At 38.8% G+C, this 19,989-nt stretch overlaps 1 protein-coding gene across 4 annotated transcripts in view; it reads right to left on the minus strand.

Annotated features, from left to right (window-relative positions):
* Positions 1 to 19,989, minus strand: part of GRM1 (glutamate metabotropic receptor 1) — a 184,999-nt gene that overhangs the window by 26,146 nt on the left and 138,864 nt on the right. For all 4 annotated transcript variants that reach the window (XM_015623083.2, XM_015623086.2, XM_015623088.2 and 1 more), the window contains exons 5-8: positions 19,166 to 19,412; positions 13,033 to 13,201; positions 11,037 to 11,163; positions 4,604 to 5,534 (exon numbers count right to left, since the gene is read on the minus strand). In XM_015623083.2, the coding sequence (XP_015478569.1) occupies positions 4,604 to 5,534; positions 11,037 to 11,163; positions 13,033 to 13,201; positions 19,166 to 19,412 (1,474 nt within the window). The remainder of the gene's footprint in view (positions 1 to 4,603; positions 5,535 to 11,036; positions 11,164 to 13,032; positions 13,202 to 19,165; positions 19,413 to 19,989) is intronic.

Raw genomic sequence — 19,989 nt, forward strand, 5'->3', positions numbered from 1 at the left:
TAATTGAATGTAAATATACAAAAATTGCAAAGGGAGAGCAGATAGCCTGTGCATTAATGTGGAATCCTGGCTATTCAGTGAGTCTTGCTAATTGGCTTCTTATTAACTCAGATCTTGCTATAAAATGTATATAGACAATTAAATCCTTACTTACTCTGATTCAAAATGCAGTAAAATGTTGTCCAAACCTGCCATCTCCACCATAAATTTAAAATAATTAATATGTGAAGATGGACAGAGCAGACCTGGAGCTTGTTACCCAAAGACACAAAATGGCAAAAAACCTTTCTCCCTGTGGTGACTCCTGCAGCACTGATCCTTCTCATGCTACTGCAACCCACAAAAAGCATGAGAGAAGAGGTGGGCCTTGCTGTGTGGCTCAACTCTATTTGAATTGTGTGTGTACTACGGAAAAGCAACACATCAGACCTGCAGGCTGCAGGCCTGACTTCAGTCTCCTGCACATTGTGTAGGGTCCATTGGAAGCAGTGTCTGGAGAAGGCACTTCCTGAACCCTCATCAGAATCAGCATCTGAAGTGTCACTGGCTACTTTTTTCTTCATGTAGTAGAGAAGGGAGCACTGCTTCTTCAGGGAAGGGATTGTACAGGCACAGTAAAAACATCCTTCTCTTTGAGCTCATAGACCAAAATAACGTTTGTGGCCAAGAAGGCTAAAGATCACAGCAAGATACACAAAAGTTTCCATCTCACATCTGGAAAAAATAAAAAATAGATGCAAAAGGCTCTCCTAACAAATGCTGCTGTGCCATCATCCTGTAACAGCCAGGATCTTGTAATACTATCAAGCAGAAAGTGAACAATAAATGTCCCCAAAAAGCTTCAACACAAGCAGCAGATATCACTCTCTCTTCATCTCTCCTGATGGAGCTGCTCCATTTTTTATACATATTTAAGTATTCATTTGACAAGAGGGAAAGAATGACAGTTGCTTGGTAGTGAAGACCACAAGGGATCCCTCAGACCCAGATTCAAGCTCTCTCACAGAATAATAGAAAGTATTTCCCTAGGGTTTGCATTATAATGTTCTCTGTTCCAAAATACTGCTGGACAAGAACATACAGAAAGGAGGCTGGACAGCACATAATCCAGTTATAGAGCATCCACCTGGGAAATGAAGGAGGTGCTCTTAGCCTAAGTGAGGCTTTAACTGTTGGGGTAAGATTCCCTCATGACTTCCAAATGTCTTCCTCTCTCCATGGGAAAAACGAATGTCCCCCTGGCTGAGGGAAAACGTTTACCAGCAAAGCCTAATTCAATGAAACATTTTGAAAGGCCATAATTTTCTGATGGAAAACATATATATTCCACTGGAAAATTCCCAACCAGCTGTATGGAAAACAATGCTGGTTGTAATTGCTCATAGTTTCACTCAATCAAAGTAAGAGCGAATTCAAATCCTCAGGACTGCTTGAACCATCTTGAGAGTGCAACAGATCAGTAAAGGCCGTGTGCTTTATTATTTATGTGAAGACAAGTGTTACTAAGAAATTTATTTTCACTGAAACTCTGTTGGCAATGCAGCTGGGACAGACGTTTTTCAAGATGACTTTTCTGACCTCTAGATCAGCACCAGAGGTTTTCAGCTGAAGGTTTTGAATTGGCTAATTGATCCTATGTTAATAGACTTTCCTGGTTAATTATTTGCTCTACTTTAGGAAGGAGAAAGGAGGAATGTCTTGGCTTGCTCTGTTCCCCAAGCTATACTAGTTAAACTAACAGCACAACATTGCATGAAAATGCTTTATGAAGGCTTATGTAAATTTGATTTGTCCTTGTAAATGTAAACTACTTTCCATTTTTAAAACTAATTCAATTTAACCCTGTATCTCCACACTAGTTTAATTTAGATGGATAACCCTTTTCTGTTTAGGAGTTGGAATTCAATGGATTAAGCAGAGATTTGATATAGAGAGGAAAAGAGATGAAAACTGAAAAGCAGGGGAAAAAAAGCAAACTAGGAAGAGAGAGAAGGCATAACAAGATAGTTGAATACACCTAGAATGGAAATCTTTTGCGTGCAGAACTGCTGGCCATTTACAGACAGAAAAATGTGGCCACAGGGAGAGACTACTGAAGAATCTAGAAACAGAGAAACATACTTACAGGGATTAGAATTACTGAAAACATGGCAAATAAATCCCAGATTTTGATAAGGAATTAAAACAAACAAATATACCAACAAAACCAAATTTAAAAAAAACCCCACCCAAAATCAAACCAAAATAAAACAATCAAAAAGCAAAACAAAAAACCACAAACAAAACATTTGAAAATTAGTCTGGAGGTAATTCCTGTGGGCATTGAGCATGTACCAGTAGCTTTAAGTCCTGTTTCAGGAAGGACCTTGATTACACATTTAAGTTATCTAGGTGCTTCAAAGGCTGCAGCAATTTCTACTTTTTCCTGCTTTCTTTCCACAGTGACTCGCTTTTTTGTCTGTGTTGTCACAATGTCCTCAGAAACTTTGCAATGGCTAAGGAGCTAAAAAAACCCTCCAAAGCCCTGAAATTACTTTTTGTTTTGCCTTGTGACTTTATTTCCAAAGCTTTGTGTTTGTCTATTGAACTTCTTTCCGTTCTTCATGCCCGTGAACAGAGAGATATGCTGTTGTTTTCCATCAACAATCCCAGGGTGCCTCTGCACCTGTGTTGGTTTGGGTGAAGAACATGCAGTAACTGCACAAGAGGTTTAGGGCAGAGCTGGGAATTTGGCTGTATACAAGACATGGATGCTTAACCTGAGGAAAAAAAGGCATATTAACTAAGTATTGAGCTTTTAGTTTAGAAAAGGAACTTAAAACTCTGTAGAGCTTTTTTGCATTGTAACACTCACACAAGCTTAACAGAGAGGTCAAGAATATCTCACTAAAATTATGTAACAAACAAATTGCTAAAAAGCTCAGGTAAGCCCTGTTGAGTTTTAAAGGTGACAGTGATGAGGGAAAAGCTCAACTTTTGAACAGGATGTAGTATTCTCTCATATTAAGAACTGTATTCTAAGTATATCACATTTGGATCTTTTAAATTACTTTTTGATTTTTGGTGGGTTTTTTTTTTAATAAAGGTAAAAGAAGAGTAAGCAGAACAGAGAATTAGTTATTAAATTTCTGATGACCTATAATATTCAAAAGCCCCTTTTTTTTTGACAGACATCAACTTAAAGAAACTGTTGGCCAGAAACCACACTGCAAGGACACCACACTAGTTTGTTACAGATGTCTGAGCCCCCATCTAACTACCACAGAGTCAGAGGAAGGTGGACCAGGCTTCATCTTTCTATTTGCATTAAATTCAAGCTCTTGGGCTACAGAGAATTTTAGCCATCTCCCTGCAGGTGGTGGCTGCTAGGGCTGCTCCCCACCCCCGATCTCTCTCTGTCTAGCTCAGAGTCAGCAGCCTTGATTTGGCGTCTGTGGCACACTGGGCTGTGTATGTGGGTCACTTATGTCTCCATTCCTTTCCCTTCTGACCCCCCATCTAGCAAAAAAATAGAATGTACTGAAGTAGCATTAAGACAAAATTGATCACAGCATGAGTTTCCTACATTATCATCTTCCTCCATCACTAGGACAGATGATGGTTCTTATGCAAACTGAATCAAAACCAACCTGAGCGACTCAGAGAAATCTGCAGATCCCAAAAAACTGGAAATTAACTGAATTTTAATTCTATTGGAAAGCTCAAAAATGTAAGTTTCACTGATACTTTTTTATTTTTGTTTTTTTTAATTGGGACAACAATCATCTAAGCTCATATCTTTTAAAGATTAAAAACCAAGAAAATAATAAAGAATGTAAATTTTCAGACAGCTTCTGACAGGGAGATGCTGCTTGAAGTAGCAGTTCTCTCTCCTGCTCTGCTGCATCTGGGTTGCTTTTAATTATTATCAAGGAAAATAAGTTCTGAAGATGTGAATGCAAGTTCATTTTCACCATCGGTTGACATCTGCAACTTTCACACCAACGCTGGGTTTGAGAACATGAAGAGATTCACAGGAATGATGAGTAAGAGTATTGCTCATAATGCTGAGTACTAAAGAGAGCACAGGGATAGCATGGTGCTTTTGAATCACTGTCATGAGGACTGTCACAATACACTACCTTAAAAACTAGCTTTCAGTCCTCAGCTTTCACACACATTCCAGTGGCCTTAGGCAAGTACATGTGATTTGCAATCATTCAGACAGAGATTTCTTTTGTAAAAGGCTGCAGTAGCACTTCTGTTTGAACATAATGCAGAGCAGCTGCATGTCAGGGTGTGAGATCCCTGTCACACACACACGTGACAGGGAGATGGAAGAAGCTGCAAATGGAGCTTGGTTACTCTGCCACCGCCTGACCTGCCCCAGTGGTAGAGGGAGCTGTGCACAGGGCTGCCTTCAGAGCAGGAGAGAAGATAATAAGCAACACGTCAATATCCATCTGAGGCTTAGGACTAAAGGGTCATTTCCACCTTCTCTGCTACACATGAGATGAAAAACTGTTACATACCTTACTATTTGGCAGACTACAGTCAACCAAGGGAGGATGGCAAAGAGAGGATATATACAGATAGATGTGTACCTGCAGGTCAATCCACTTACTTTGGATTTCCAGCCCCTGGCTTCTTTCTCCGGAATATGTTGAGGAAAGTGTTGGACTTGCAAGGTGCCTTGCCATCCCCGACATGCATACGCACCACATCTGAGGTGGTGAAGGCACTGCGGACGTTCCTCTCAGGCTTGGCTATAATGATGTACATCTTAGGAGTGAACATGCACCCCAGAGCCACCGTCACGCTCAGGCTCACCGCGAAACAGGTGGTGATGATCTTGTAGTTGCTCCCGAAATAGATGGGCACGAAGGCCAGCCAGATGATACAAGTGGTGTACATGGTGAATGCAATGTACTTGGCCTCGTTGAAATTGGCGGGCACATTGCGAGTCTTGAAGGCATAGTACGTGCAGCTCATGATGAGGAGTCCATTGTAGCCCACGGGAGCCACGACGCCCAGGTTGCTGGTGTTGCAGATAAGGTAAACTTCCTTAATGCTGGGGTAGGAGAGGATGGGCATGGGGGGCTCCAGGATGATCAGAGTGATCACCAGTGTCAGCTGCACGCTGATGAGAATGGAGGCGATGACCACCTGGGCCCAGGCGCTCATGAAGCGGGGCTTGCGGGTGCAGATCTTCTTCTTGCTGCCCGCCAGGATGCGGGCGATGCGGTTGGTTTTGGTCACGAGGGCGGAATAGCACATGGCGGAGGACAGGCCCACCAGAAGGCGCTGGAGGTAGCAGGATGTGGTGGTGGGTTTAGCTATAAGGGTGAAAGGGCAGACGTAACCCAGAAAGATGCCAGCCAGGATTATATAGCAGAGCTCACGGCTGGAGGACTTGACAACAGGGGTGTCTCTGTAGAGCACAAAGATAAGGGTGACAAACATGGTGACCAGGATCCCCAGGCAGGAAAAGACCACAGCCACAATAGACTCTATATTGCTCCACTGGAGATACTTTACAGGGATGGGTTCACAGCCTGCAGTGTACAGAAGAGAAACAGAGTGTTAGAAAGGCAGCTCTGGAAGAACTCTTTTTGCTGGATCTCAGTATAAGCCAAATGTTAGCATATGTCTGTGCGACATGGCTTATTAAAACCATTTTACAAAGGAGTGAACTGAATCATGGAAAAGTTTGGATTAAATATGTTCAAAAAACATTTTTTTTGGGTGTCCCAAACATTTTCTCATGATACTGAAACAGGAAATTAGATTTGGAAATGTCTACTTTCAGAGATACCTGATAACAAGCCTCACACACCAAAGGCACAGGTGGGAACAGAAGCCAGACAAACTCACCATCATCTCTTCATTTCAGCAGGGAAAGCATTATTACAAATGGGTAGGTTTTTTACCTCCTCAGATTAATTTATTTAATCATTACCACAATCACCATAGTTAGATCTACTACATTTTTTTTGAGATTGATTTTATAAATAATATAAATTAATCAGAGGTCTATGGACAGAAAAATGGTAATAAACCCAAAATTTTAATGGAACTGTATCATAGATACTATACTTTCTTAGTACATTTCTGTTTTATTTCTCTCCACACTATCTTACTCTTATTTTGTCAAACCCTTTGCTTGTGGTTTTCCCACTAAATAATACAATTTAATTCTCTTGGAAAAGTCAAACCCACAGAATATGCATGCCTTGAGATAAAAATGGGAGTTTCTGACTAGTACAGACGTGCAAACATAGGTGTCTGTTGAGATGGTACTTAACTGCTCTCTCCCACACTCAAATTAAAGGAAGCTCTGGGTATCTTCCTCACTGTGCTGAAGAAGTAATACCAGCAATACAACTACAAAGAAAATAAAATCCTATGTGTAAATAAGATGTTATGGTTGTGAAGCTGTTATGGACAACTTTCATTATGGCATTTTCTAGTTTCTGTTCTTGACTTAATAGTTCCAAAATGCTTTTAACATGTTTCTTTATCCCAGAGGAAGTATCTATCCATGGCCTCTTCCACTTCTTGTCTCTGTCCTCCTCCAGTTTCCCTTAGACACAGCTCACCTTTTCTGCCTTTCCCCCACCTCTCAAGTATCTTTCCTCCCAGTCCCTCACCATCCCTGTCTCAGTTCACCTTACAGTTCAGTTTTTCTAGCCACCTCTCCACCCAGATGTTTTCATTATAAACTTCTGGTCCAGCTTTTCTCATCCTGAACTGGCTGCTCATGAACTCTGTCTATCTGAGTTGCTGGGCATGGCTGAAAAGAACAGGGAAAAGCTTGTGAAAGAGGCATTTCTTCTTCTCATTTTTGCTGCTAGATCTTAACAAGGGCCCTGATGTTGCGATGGCAAAAGTCGTGCTCAGTCCCTTCCTCCTCAGTGTGGAGTGTATTTGCAGAAACCATCTGTGAACTAAAAGCTTCCGAGTCCCACAGTTTTGCCTAATTTATATGCATCTTCCATATGATGACACAAAACTACCAACAGATACCTTTACTGTAATGTAGATATCTGTACTGTAATGTGAAGTCCCTCCTTCCAAATAATTTTGAAGTAAGACAAGATCTAAATCAGGGTTGAACAGTTTTACTGTAACCTCATTTTGAGAAACAGAAGAAATAATGTTGTTTTTTTTAAAAAAAAAAAAAGAAATCAGCCCAAGGCAAAGTCTTGACATGGAAAATTTCTGCTTGAACTTTTAATGTCTCCCAATGTCATATGAACTGGAAGAAGGTTTTATAATTCTGTAGGCTTTGTGTCCAAGGCAATTTAACTACAGGTGGTGTTGTTAGAAACACCTGTAGCATCAAGAATAATAAAAATTATAGCAGTGGCTACCAGAGCTCTTATTCTATAAAGAAAATATTATAAAATAAAGAGAAAATTTTATAAAGAAAATTATTTTGCTCAATATGGTCTGTTCCAGACTCAGATAGGAAATCTGTACTTCTAACCAGTACTTTTGTGATGAAATATGAAAGAAAACCTCGTTATTAGGAGTGTGAGCCTTTGGCTGTTGGCCTCAGCAGCCCTGACTGGAAGCTGGCTCCTTTATGATTTAATAAAAGCCTAAAGATCAGAAACTCCTTCTCATTGATTAATACATGTGAAGCTCTTCTCATACAAGAATCTGGTCAGTGGTTGTTGGAAGGGCTAAGTTTCAACATGGACTTCAAGCTTAGCAACATCAAGATATACTCACATTATTCCATTTTAAACTTCAGGGGCTTAACCCAGATCCAACATGATAGTTAAGCCTATTGTTTGCTTTAAGCTTATCCTGTGTAAGATTTGCTTAGAAATGTTTCATTAAACCAGTGCAATTCCTATGCACCAGCAAGCCCAAGAACCACATATTGTACAAACTGCAAAAAGTTCCCTACACTGCTCATTATCAGCTAACAGTTGTTGGTTGTCAGCACATGTGAAGGTGGGTCATTTCCCAGCTAGGAGAAAGTGGGATCTGGAACCCCACTGAGACTGGGAGATGATACCCAGGAAATTGTGCATGCATGTATAAAACAAAACAAAACAAAAACCAACCTAACAAAAATAAACAAAAATCCTCAAACAAACAAAAACCTCAAACCAACTAACAAAAAAAAAGCCCCCTCAGCAACTAACTCAAACCTCAAAAAAATCAGAGCAAAAGCTTCACAGTTACAATTTTCTGGTAAAAACTGTCTGATAGTTTTCATGTATTATTTCCCCTGCATTTTAACTGTGAATAATTTCCAAGATCAGAAGGCTAATCAGTTTTTTTTTGAATTATTATATTCATAGTGCAAGGACAATAAAATTATCTATGATGTTTTCTCAGGTCATTAACACATCCCAAGTAACTGATGGCCCCAAAACCTTATGATTCTTTTCATAAGACTATAAAACTTCCTACACAATCTTGTTTTATTGCTTATTTAAGATGATTTATGTAAACTGAGTTTACTAGCTTGACTTTCATCCTTGTTATACTATATTCTGGTACTACAAAAGATTTCTCTTGGCACAAGGTCTAAGGTACTGGCATTAGTGGCTATTTCTCAGCTCAGGTTCTCATCATCTGTGGTGAGAAATCCTTTGTGCCTGCTGAGTCCGCTTCACTGAATTAATATTTAAGGAAAGCAATCAAAATAAATTTGTGTACATTTAAAAATAAAATTGAAATATCAGGAAATTATCACTGAGCAAGACAGACTGATTTCAAATAGAGAAAATGAGCTCCTTGAAAAGCATGTCTTATGAAATAGGTTAGTATGTTCTTCATGTTTCTTAAAAGGATTAAGGATTTTAGAACCTCCATCTGCGATGGAAAATGAATCTAAAACCACATATATGTTTAGCATTTAAGATTTAAGGCAAAGGGAAAAACAATCTACACTGTGAGATATTACTGTCTGTGTCTAGATGCTATGGTGACTGTCAGGGTATGAATACAACACATAAAATCAAGCTATAAAAACATGTTTGATGGGAGTCCTGGCAAGAAAAGAGAATTCCAAATTAAATCATACCAATGGTGACTCCCACAAAGTTCAAGAGACAGAGTTCATCTAGATAAATCACCTTCTTTTAAAGATGAGGATGGCATCAGCTTCCTTTCACAGCGTTGTACTTTGTAGTATAGTTCAAGTAAATCAATTTTAGGGGGTTAAAAAAAGAAGGTTTTTCTTCAATAAGACAGACTGAAGAAGCTGTGCAGGAGCAGACTGCCATTTCAATGTTCTCTAGGAAATAAGTTGATGGCTATGCTGTCATTTGGCTGACATTACTGTGATTTTAGAACAGCAGCAGTCCAGTCTCCTTGCTGAGAAGAAACACAAATCAGCAGGTCATCTACTGATTTCATTAAAAGTTAATAGATTGCAACATGCCCCAGAGATTTTTTTCCAGCACTGATTCTTTCCGCAACTCTTTTCAGCAGTGCCTGTCATTTTGACATGACCCCTTTTGAGCTACTCTGAGCAGCTGGTAGCACTGAACCATATTCCCTCAAGTACATATTGATCTCACACCAGGTTTTTATTCTGGCTTCTTTTTAATCAATAAATCCTTTTTTCTTCCCTGAAGAGTGGATACAAACAATTCTGTGAAACTCCAAGACCAGCAAAACCTGTCTGTGTATGGATAACTGCTTTAAAATTAGCAGATGCTGCTGTCCTAGGGGCAGGAATTAAATACGAGCTTTTCAAATGGTCAGGACACTTCTGAAAGTTTCTGTGGACTTTTTGGTTTCTATTAATACCACATGTGTTTCCACTATTTGGACCTTTACAGAATGTATTTTTCATTAACTTCTCTCCTGGCAACCCACTGACATGAAACTTGAAGGGTCTGAATGATCACTGAGATTTCTGTATCTTGACAAATCTGTTTGTCAGTTTAGCTGCAAACCAGAGCAGGGGCAGGGCAGGGTGGTGGGAGTGGGAGGTTTGGAATATAGACATACATCTGGGATGTGACCAAAACTTATTTTCCATAGAAAACCAAGACAGACAATGGGTCACTTTTCCCAGACTCTTGTGATTAATAGTGTATTTTTACCCAGAGAAGTGACTATCTTTCCCTTTCAAAATACATGCTCTGAGAGCCCATTTGGCTTCAGTTACTAGCTCGAAGTATCTCATGGAATTGAAGTTTGAGGATTTTGTCTATGTGCGAAATGTTGCAGAAACGTCTATCTGTCAGCCAATAAAGGACAAAGATATGTTCAGTTACACATTTGATCTTTGGCTAGGTGATCAGATTGTTTCTCTGACTAGGAATGATGCCCTGCTGAATGCTGGCATCCAAGATTTGCAGAAGTGACATGGGACAGAGGTGCCTCTAGTCTTTCACAGTGGTACAAAGCAAATGTTAAGGTCAGGGTGATGCTTCTCAATGTGTTGTAGCTATTTCTTTGGGGTAATGGTTGCTGCCAAGCTCAGAGCAGATGTGCAGCTTGACCTTGATAGGTAAAAAAATAAACAGAAGGATGCCATGGCATGCAACTCATCCAAAGCATATACACAAGGGAGACCAACTCTCTTTCCACACACCCTTTCTTAGGACTTTGTTGAAATTCCTCTTGCTGGTGGGTGCAGTGAGAATGATCTTTGTACCAGAGTCCAATAATCAGTTACTGAAGGTCCTGAAATCCCAGATAAAGTGCTACTAATTGCATGGTAAAAATGATCAGAAAAGAGTATCAAGTCCATATGACAAGAATGCACTGAACTCTTGTGATAGTCACTGCTAAATTGCAGCAAATGCTGCTGAGTTCATTAACAGTCTTAACAGCTTTGTTAGTACTTGTGCTAAATGAAGAAAAGGAACAGACTATAATATTTCTTCTTGGTGGAAATTTTGCTGTCTTTATTGTCTCTGCAGTTGCACTAGCTGAAAGAGTCACCCTAAACTGCACTGGAATGTGTGTCCAAATATGAACCTTTAATATCTCTGCATGCTGCCATCTCATTGTCCAGCACAGAGCATTCTCCTTGTGCCCTGTAGAAAAACAATGTGTTTGGAGGGACACATCCTTACCTGTCAGGTCAGCATTTGGCCACCAGCCAAGCTCACAGGCTTTACACGTGAATTCATCCTGAACAAATTCATTCTCCTTGCAAGCAGTGCAAATCCAGCAGCAGCTCACTTCTCCTTTCCTGATCACCTGCAATACAAAATATATCCTTGGTTCTGATCCGCTATCAGACAACAAGGAGGCACACACCACCACCCCCCAACAAACACATAACACAATAAACTGTTTAAAACATTACAGGATTCCTGTGTATGGCACATTTCAAACAGCTAGAAAACATGAATCATGATTTTTTATCAATCCTTGTACTAAAATTTGTGTTTAGGAGTTCAAGGATAACCTCTGGGGACAATTTTATTTTGTTTTGGGGAGAGCTGTTCTGAATGAAAACCATTTTCTCTCTGGTACAGAGGCATGGTGAATGCCATATTTTCAATCAAACTTGAGACTTAATCTGTGGCATGGCAGAGGGCAGGACAAGCAGCTCAGCCCACGCTTAATATCTACTGCATAGTAAAAAGCAGTAAACAAAGTCAAAGCTTATAACACAGAGTAATTAATGCACATAAATATATACATATATATATATATATACATGTACACACAAGCACATTCACATACATATACATTCCAATTTATGTGGAAGTCTCTTTGGGGCTCACTACAGAAGTGTAAATAGAAATTAAAATAAGAACGAATTACAAAACATCTTGCTTAAAGGTTCTATTGGGCTCTAGCAGAAAAAAAAATTAAGCAATGACCAACCTCATGCTTTGGAACACCTCTTTTAGTGACAAATGTCCCTGAAAACTTTATTTATTTGCTGTGAGGGCTGCTAAATGTAATGATCCAATGCTGAAAAGATTATTTCCTTGACTTGATTCCTAGTTTCATTACCCCAAGGCTGAAAGAAAGATTAAGGCTATCTCTGACTCCTAGGGCTTTCGCAAAGACTCTGGCCTTGTTTGCCAGGAAGGAGGAATCCAGCCTTTTCTTCCAGATCTTCCTCTCCATCTATATGCAGAGACAAGTAAGTAGTGAAATACAAAATGTTTGTTTTATTGAATACTGGCTTTGTGGGCTTTTTCTCGTTTTTAACATTTCCTCATGCAGTCTGTGGAGAGAGTCCAATAGACTTCAATGAGAGCTGAAGCTGGCATTTTGTATGCATGGTGTTTACATATACACACGTACACAAACTGCACAATCTCAAAAACAGGGAAAAGATGTTTTGGAGGGTGGTAAATACCAATAATGTTTCTCCTCCAAGATGTTGGAGTATGTCACTATGCCTTTGCCAAATCATCAGTCGCTTATTGCTTAGAGTAGCAATATAGAAATAAAAAAGCTGCAAATGTGTTTACTGAATGAAAATAGAAAGGAAGGTCTGCTCTAAGGAGATTTTGCTGAATTGACATCTTTCTGTTTTAAACTTAATACATCGATTTTGATAGTGGTGAAACGTCTTTATGTCATCCAGACATGACTGGTAGCAAATTATTTGTAGCCTGATGCAGGTGCTACTGTTTGGTGAACACAGAGTGATTTCATTTGTGTTTCCATTAGTCCTGTTGTGAACATTAGATACAAATAGGTACAGGGTTTGTTTTTCAGTTGTTTTTTTTCTCAACTTTTTTTTGCAGGTGTAATTGCTGGAACAAAATACTGGATTCCCAAGGTTTCAAGATCAGCCCCCAGGTGAATCACAGCCACTGACTGTTGTAGGCAATGACTAAGTGAAAATCTTTCTCACATAAGGTGAAATTCAAATTCTGTCACACTGGAAGGTTCTGCATCCCTACAAAGGGTAATTTTAGAGAACATGGGCCTGCATACAGTGTTAAAGATATTAATCTATGAGTCTTGCCATAATTTTGGCTTTCCTGAAGGAAAGGAAGTCCCACCCATTGGTTTGAAAGGGGCTTGCTTGGATTTAGGAAAAAAACACTGAATGGATATTCATATTTCTATAGCACAAAGTAAGTGTCTGAGGCACACCTTAATCTGGCCCTTCAGGCAGGGCTCGCTGCACACGGATCGGACCATTCCGCTCTTATTCATCTGAATCCTGTAGTCGTCAATGTTGAGCACACCCTCGTGCCAGGTCCCAATGAGGACGTAGTCATAGCGGTTGGGCTCTATGTACTGTAGGTTCATGATGTCATATCTGCAAGGAAAAAACAATGAGTCACTGTCCTTCAACATAAAGGACAAAAATTTACCTTGGTCTTCTTCTTCTTCCTCTAAATAGTCATGTTATCCCTTAATACCAGGGACTTGGCTTTCACAAAAACCCCAAATTCTTTAGGATTTGCAGCAGAATCACAGGAAGTGTCAGCTCTGATTGACACACAATTGCTGATTGCCTGCCTTGCTTGCATAAAACCATGGGTAAAAGGTTGTGTGTTCAGGAGGAACTACACACCAAAGACAGTAAACTCTGCTGAAGATGCACATGTAGGCAACGACTGGATGCTGTGTTTTCAAATCATTTGTCAAATCTTCTTTAACCTTCACTTGGTGTCTCCATGCAGGCAGGTTGTAATATAGCCCTTGCTGGGAGCTCCTGAGCAGAAATGCTCAAACCAACCTAACTGGTTTGCTGTAAGTTAGCTGTAAGCTCTAAGTTCGACCATTCATATTGTGCAGCCCAGCGATTCTGTCAGGAAAAGTTAGCACCTCAGTCACAACATTTACTTCCTCACCCAAGGCTAGTAGGAGAGCTACCAAGACTAAGGTTATGGAAGCATAAAAAACTGCTACATTAAACATCCAGCCTACCCCATTGCCTTCAATGTGTTGGACCTGATGTGTGCACATCCCTTATTGATAATTATTATATTCATTCTTCTACCCACAGAATGTAGCTTGATTCTCAGTAGGAAATAATCAGGAATGGGAGAATGAATTTTGGAGTGTGTAAAGAGAGGAAGAACCACAAAAGAGGCTAAACCCACAGCCTCATCTCTTAAGATGAGAAGGGACTTTGTTTAATAAATGAAAAGAGAAAGAGCAAGGAATCAGCATTAGAGCTGAAAATAACAAAGGATCTTATATTTTCCAAGCCTGGGATTTACTGCCTTGCTTTTCTGTACTGGATTGTCTCAGTCTCTAGAGAAAAAACCTTTTGTTTATGATGGGTGCTGTTAATCTGCATGTGCTTTAAGAATGAAAGGTAAGCTAAGCAAACTATAAGCCATAAATAAAATTGGGATGTCTGGTTGTGAGCAAAGAGACACATCCATTTTTATTTTTCCATTTTGATGTTCAAATATGCAAAATTTCAAATCTCTGCACTTCACAGAGGGAAGAGATGCTAGAATTATTCTCTAGAGTAGAGCAATTTTATTAACTAAGCCTTTTCTTTTCTAAGTCTCTTTTAAGTTTCTCTAGTTAAAGATGATTTAAAGAAATGCATATTTACAGCTGTAATTAGACCTCGGTTTCGCAAATATGCATTCTCAGATAATGCCAGTGCCACTGCAGAGCTCTGCTGAATCAAGTGTGAAAAGGGACCCCTGCCACTGAGTTCAATGGAGCTCCAGGCAGGAGGCAGCCCCACTGGTTGGGAATTGGCCACTAATCAAGGCATTGCTTAGGAAAGGGGTAAATTTCAAGTTCATTAACGAACAATTGCTTCTCATATTCCAGTTCTTCTAAAGGAAGTACCTAAAAAAAGAAATGCTGTTTCCAGGCTTGTGAAGAATCAGGATAACAAGAAGCAGTGAGAGTCAAGCATTTCATAATTGATACTCAACAGACAGGACTAAAGCTCAGCAGAAATGTGCATGCCTCTTCCTAGCAAGGAAAATGTACTTGGATTTTAGTTTGACCTTATATTAGACTGATACAAAATCAGTTACTCTGGGCTGGAAAATTAATTCAGGAAGGGGAATAAAAAATTATTAAAACTTCACATTCCCTTAATGGAATTTTTGAGCCCACACACATTTTTTCATTTTCACAAAAATACATCACAAAGCACAAAGTGACATTAATGCAACATCAATTAAGAGTTTTTCTTGTGTTCCTGTAGTACTATTCCCCTTCCTATAGGTTACCTGTCAAAGAATAAAGTATGTAGATTAAAAGCTCTTACACAGTCATGCATTATGACAAATTGTAGTACAATGTTTGCAGCTTTGATATGCAGCTTGAATTTTAATAGGAAATATGTGGCCTAGCAAATACACTTGGTATATGGAGACGTGCTTAAGTTCTTTATCAATCCCTGATTTTTTCCAAATGAAAAAGCCTGTGCTCTGAGCAAAGACAAATTCAGTGCTGGAATACGTCCTCCCATCCCCTTGCTCATGTATGGATAACTTTAACAATTTTGGGCTTTTTCCATGCTATAAATTATGACCCCAAAAGAAGTGGGTTTGCCAAGAGTTGTGAAACTCTCAGAGAGTGAGACTTCTTGGAAGCAGTTGTATTTCACACACACACACAGCAGCATTTAAAGAAGCCATGAAAACATTCAGGGCATAAGAAAATTAATCCTTCTTTCAATATAAGAACAAGCTCTCTGGTATATTGGGAAATTGTATGGCCCAATAGGTGGTGTCATATGAACAAGTTACTTGTAAGGCAAGCCAGAATATAAATCAGATGGTCACAGGCACACTCCTACTTTAATTAATCTGAGATAGCTGAAGTTACCTTTTTCCATAGCCATAATACCAGACTGGTACTGATGTTTGCTATCCTGGAAGACAGGATGGAAAAGAGCAATTCTGAGCAATGCTGGGATGAAAATGGATGAAATAGCCACCCGCGAACTCCATACCAAAAATGCATATTTGAAAAAAAAAATGTTTTCATTCAAGTTTGAAAGCTTTGCATAAGGTAAAATTTGACTATTTACTCAAAGCACTGGAGTCAGTAGTGTTACCATGACTGAAACCTGAACTATTAGAAATTTTGAACTAAATAGGCTTACATGATTCTAAGTCCAAGTCTAGTTAAGATGAAATGTTAGTTACGTGAAATTTTTCTCTTAGTTTGTGGACCTCAGCATTTCTGCACTTATCAAAGGTTCATTGTAGGGTCTGAAAGTTCTCCTGTCTGTTGTCACAAAGCATTTTATGGTCAGAGATCTATGCAATTGTTTGTTCTAGAGAGGTAAGGTTCTTCATACCAACCACAAGGTAAAAGGAGGGAATTGCCTAGCATAGACCAGATCTAAAAAAGATATCTCTGTATGCCAGAGAAGGATATTGTGTTGACTATTGCATCCTTCACACTTTCTCCAGCCATTTAGGGAAATTTGAGTGATATGATTGCTACAGGGAAAGGAAATGTGAGCTACTCAACGAAACTAAAAGTGCAGCAAATTTACCAGCATGTTCTTAATGACAGTGTAGTGAACACATACAGCTGAATTTCCAGACTTACAACCATGTCATTTTTTCCCAGAGGTACTGCAGCCAGCTAAATGACTGCATTTTTGCCCTTCCAATAAAAACCTGCTTCATACTTCTGCATAAGGGATATTCAAAGAAAAGATTCTTCACAGAAGAAATATACATTTGGCTACATGCTTTGTGTTTTCCACTCTCATTTTGATAAAACCTTGAAAACATGAATTGAGCCTGAGATAGAGAAACAATTTTCTCTAAAAAAATGGTTAAGGTTTCATGAAGCTGTACAGGTTTTAAAACAGGAGATTATGGGAGGGCCAGACAAACATAACTACAGGCAACTCTATCTGCACTACTCATGACGATGACAATTAGAAGTTTGTGGGAGGTAATTGCTCAAAGAACCTCACAGATTTTGAAAATTATGAGAAAGGTTGCTACCTTCTAAGAATGATTATTATTCCACCTTGTGAAGTTGATTTGTCCACATGATTTGAGGACAGGATATCTAAAAAATTTTACACATTTGTATGACATTCTTGCACTTGCATAGAAGAGCAAAAAATTAGGGAATTTCATAGCAGGCAGACTTTGCTATATTTAGGTGTTGTATGTGGTGTTTATCTTTCCATTTTGCTGAGGTACAGAAACCCTTTTGGGTATTGACACAGTGCTATGGTCTTTTCACTGATCCACAAAGAGACTTTACACATGAAGCTGTGGGAACACAAACCGCCAGTCTGAAGCTACAGACGATTCTGTTAAACTACTGTATGCTGCCATACAGGGATCTGACAGATAACAGACCAGACAGGGATCAAGACACAAGGATCAGACAGATCTGACTGTGCAGATCACAGTTCATATGCACATAGCCATTCTCTGATACGATGTTGCCCGTATATACTGCCCATATATATTTATGTCATAAGTGCCACACATTGATCCAAGGATCACAGAATGAATAACAAAAAGGTTAACTGAATTTCCTTGCCCAAATTTGCTAGCTCTAACTGTGAAAATATAAATGAGGAACCATAAAAGAAACCCCTCCCTACCTAAAATAACCTATCAAATTCTAAGTAGGCCAGGAAATCAATAAATATGAACCTTGCTATAGACCAAAATGATGGATGGAATAAATTCTATCACTCTGGCATACTCAGAGAAATATCCTGATATAAACTCTCTAATGTTTTGAATTCAGCAACTGTTCAATCTAATTCTATGCTTGGTACTGATGAGAGTTGTGGAAATGCTCTTGGGTGACAAAATAATAAGTAAGAATTAGGCTAAAATTGGAAAATTACATCTAAACATCAAACCAAATAGCTAAGAGACAGAAAATGCAGCATATGCAAAGCTGGAGTAATGCTTTTATGGACACAAATAGTGTGCAAAAAGCATAAAGCTATACTAAGCAGTAATTTCTCTGTATTATCTAAATTATATGTGCAAAGACTTGATTTATGCATTTGTGTCGATAAGTATGTGTTCAAATGTAAGGGAATTGCTTGCTCCTGCTTTCAAAGGCTGACCTAACTGATCTGTATCTTTGTCTAAAAAATTTCTGAAGTCAACATTCAACAAGACCAAACTAACTAACTAGCTTTCTTTTGCTAATTAAAGGTAACAAACTGTTTAAATGTATATACTGCTGACATACAACAATAGAAAAAAAACCATAACAGTATAGGAAATGGTAAAACATTGGCCATCTTGATAATAAAACCTAGTACTGGAGATAAGAGGTGCTTCAAGACCACTGTGTCTTATGAATACTCTTTGGAGGCATGAGCAGACATAAAAATTCTTTTTTGCTTCAGAGCCCTCCCTTTGTGTGGTGTTGGCACTCAGATGCACTTATGCAATAAGCCCAAAGATGGAGTGAGAGAGCCTTTTATAACACTTTAACAACAGTAGGAAAACAAACTTCAGTGAAGCAATCCCTGGGTAGGTTTCAATTAATAATGGATTTTGTACTTCAGCAGCTGAATTAAATGTATTTATAAAAAAGCAAGCAAACAAACAAAAAAAAAAAATCCATGGGTTAAAATAGAACCCACAAAACTAAATGAAAGACCTCTGTCAGTGTGCTCCCATAAGAGAAACAAAGGTGATATCCAAGTCCACAAAGGTGCTGCTTTTCCCACTGCTTGGGGACATCCTGTACCTGTACATGTCTGCTGTGAGGGGTAAACTATAGCAGCTGCCATGCTTGGGGACAGAGCCCAAACAAGTGAAGCACAGAAACTTCTGACAAAAAAACCCTTTTATTTTTCCTACTCTACACAGACCTACCTTTAAATTCTGGGACTGATCTAATTCTATTTGGAGTGGAACAAATTAAGGAGATCATAAAGGAGCTTACCAATCAACACCCTGGCAAGGTTTCAGCAGTTGGAAAAGGATGTTCTCTACAGCCCTCTATTCAAAACCACGTCAACGCTTCATTAAATTCCAATAATTGCCATTAGGCTTTATACATACTAAAACCCTGGTGCTGAGACCCAATAGTACCTTTCACACCTGAAGTCTGTGAGTAACAAGGTTTGTCATCTTCTGCAGCACTAGAAATTTTTAGGCTATACTGTACTTCCTGTCCCAAATAAGATACCATGTGTTACCAGTGTTATTCTTGGCTGTTGGAAAGACTGGTCCATGCTTCATGTTCCAGAAAAAAAGACAAAGAAATCTACATCACCAAACAGAGTAACATTCCCACTTCCCACCCTCTGGTTTAATTAGTTGAGATGAAGCCTCTTTACCTTCCAGGGGCATCTCCCTTTTCATCAAACCAAACTTCTTCTCCAGACACACCAATGAATGAGGATTTGAGGAGGAACTCCAAGAGCTTGCTGCCATCAATTGGCTTCATAGCATCACAAAGTCCAACATGTCCGGGGCAAAGGGAGTGATGCATATTTTGCAGCCCATAAGCCATAGCATATATTGCATTGATGACAAATCCCATTTTACTGTCCTGCACATAGTTCTCTTCTAAGCTCTCATTGCCTACAATAGTAAGAAAAAAAGTGTTATTATAAAAAAAGATGAAATGACATGAAAATATGAAAAAGCAATGATCTATAAAAAGGGATTTACTTCTTTCCCTTATAAAGCTTTAGAGGCATAAACAGGGCATCAGTCAGGGATTTAAAATAAATAAATAAATAAATAAATAAATAAATAAATAAATAAATAAATAAGTTAAGCACTTGCCCACCACCACCCCAGAAATCTTGAATTCATTAAAATCAAAATTCTTCATGAGAAAACACCTGTTTAATCAAGTTGTCATCTTTTGTTTGTTGTTTTATGAATTTTTCCTTGTTATTCCATAATTTTACTTATTTTAGGGAAGGTTAATCAAGAGGATAGCTTTCCACTGGAACAATTTTTTAAGTAATTTCCTTGACAAATTGACTTTTTGCTACATTTGAAGATTTTTTTTTCTTTTTTAATCTCATGTTTTTGAGGGTCAAGATAGCAATGTCCCTTTCTTTCAGTGTTAAAAACAGAACGTAAATCAGCATCACCTCTTGAGTTATCAGAATCAGTCATTTTAGTTAAAAGTGGCCATAGATATGTC

Source organism: Parus major, chromosome 3 (assembly GCF_001522545.3).
Source record: "Parus major isolate Abel chromosome 3, Parus_major1.1, whole genome shotgun sequence".
Classification (NCBI taxonomy): Eukaryota; Metazoa; Chordata; class Aves; order Passeriformes; family Paridae; genus Parus; species Parus major.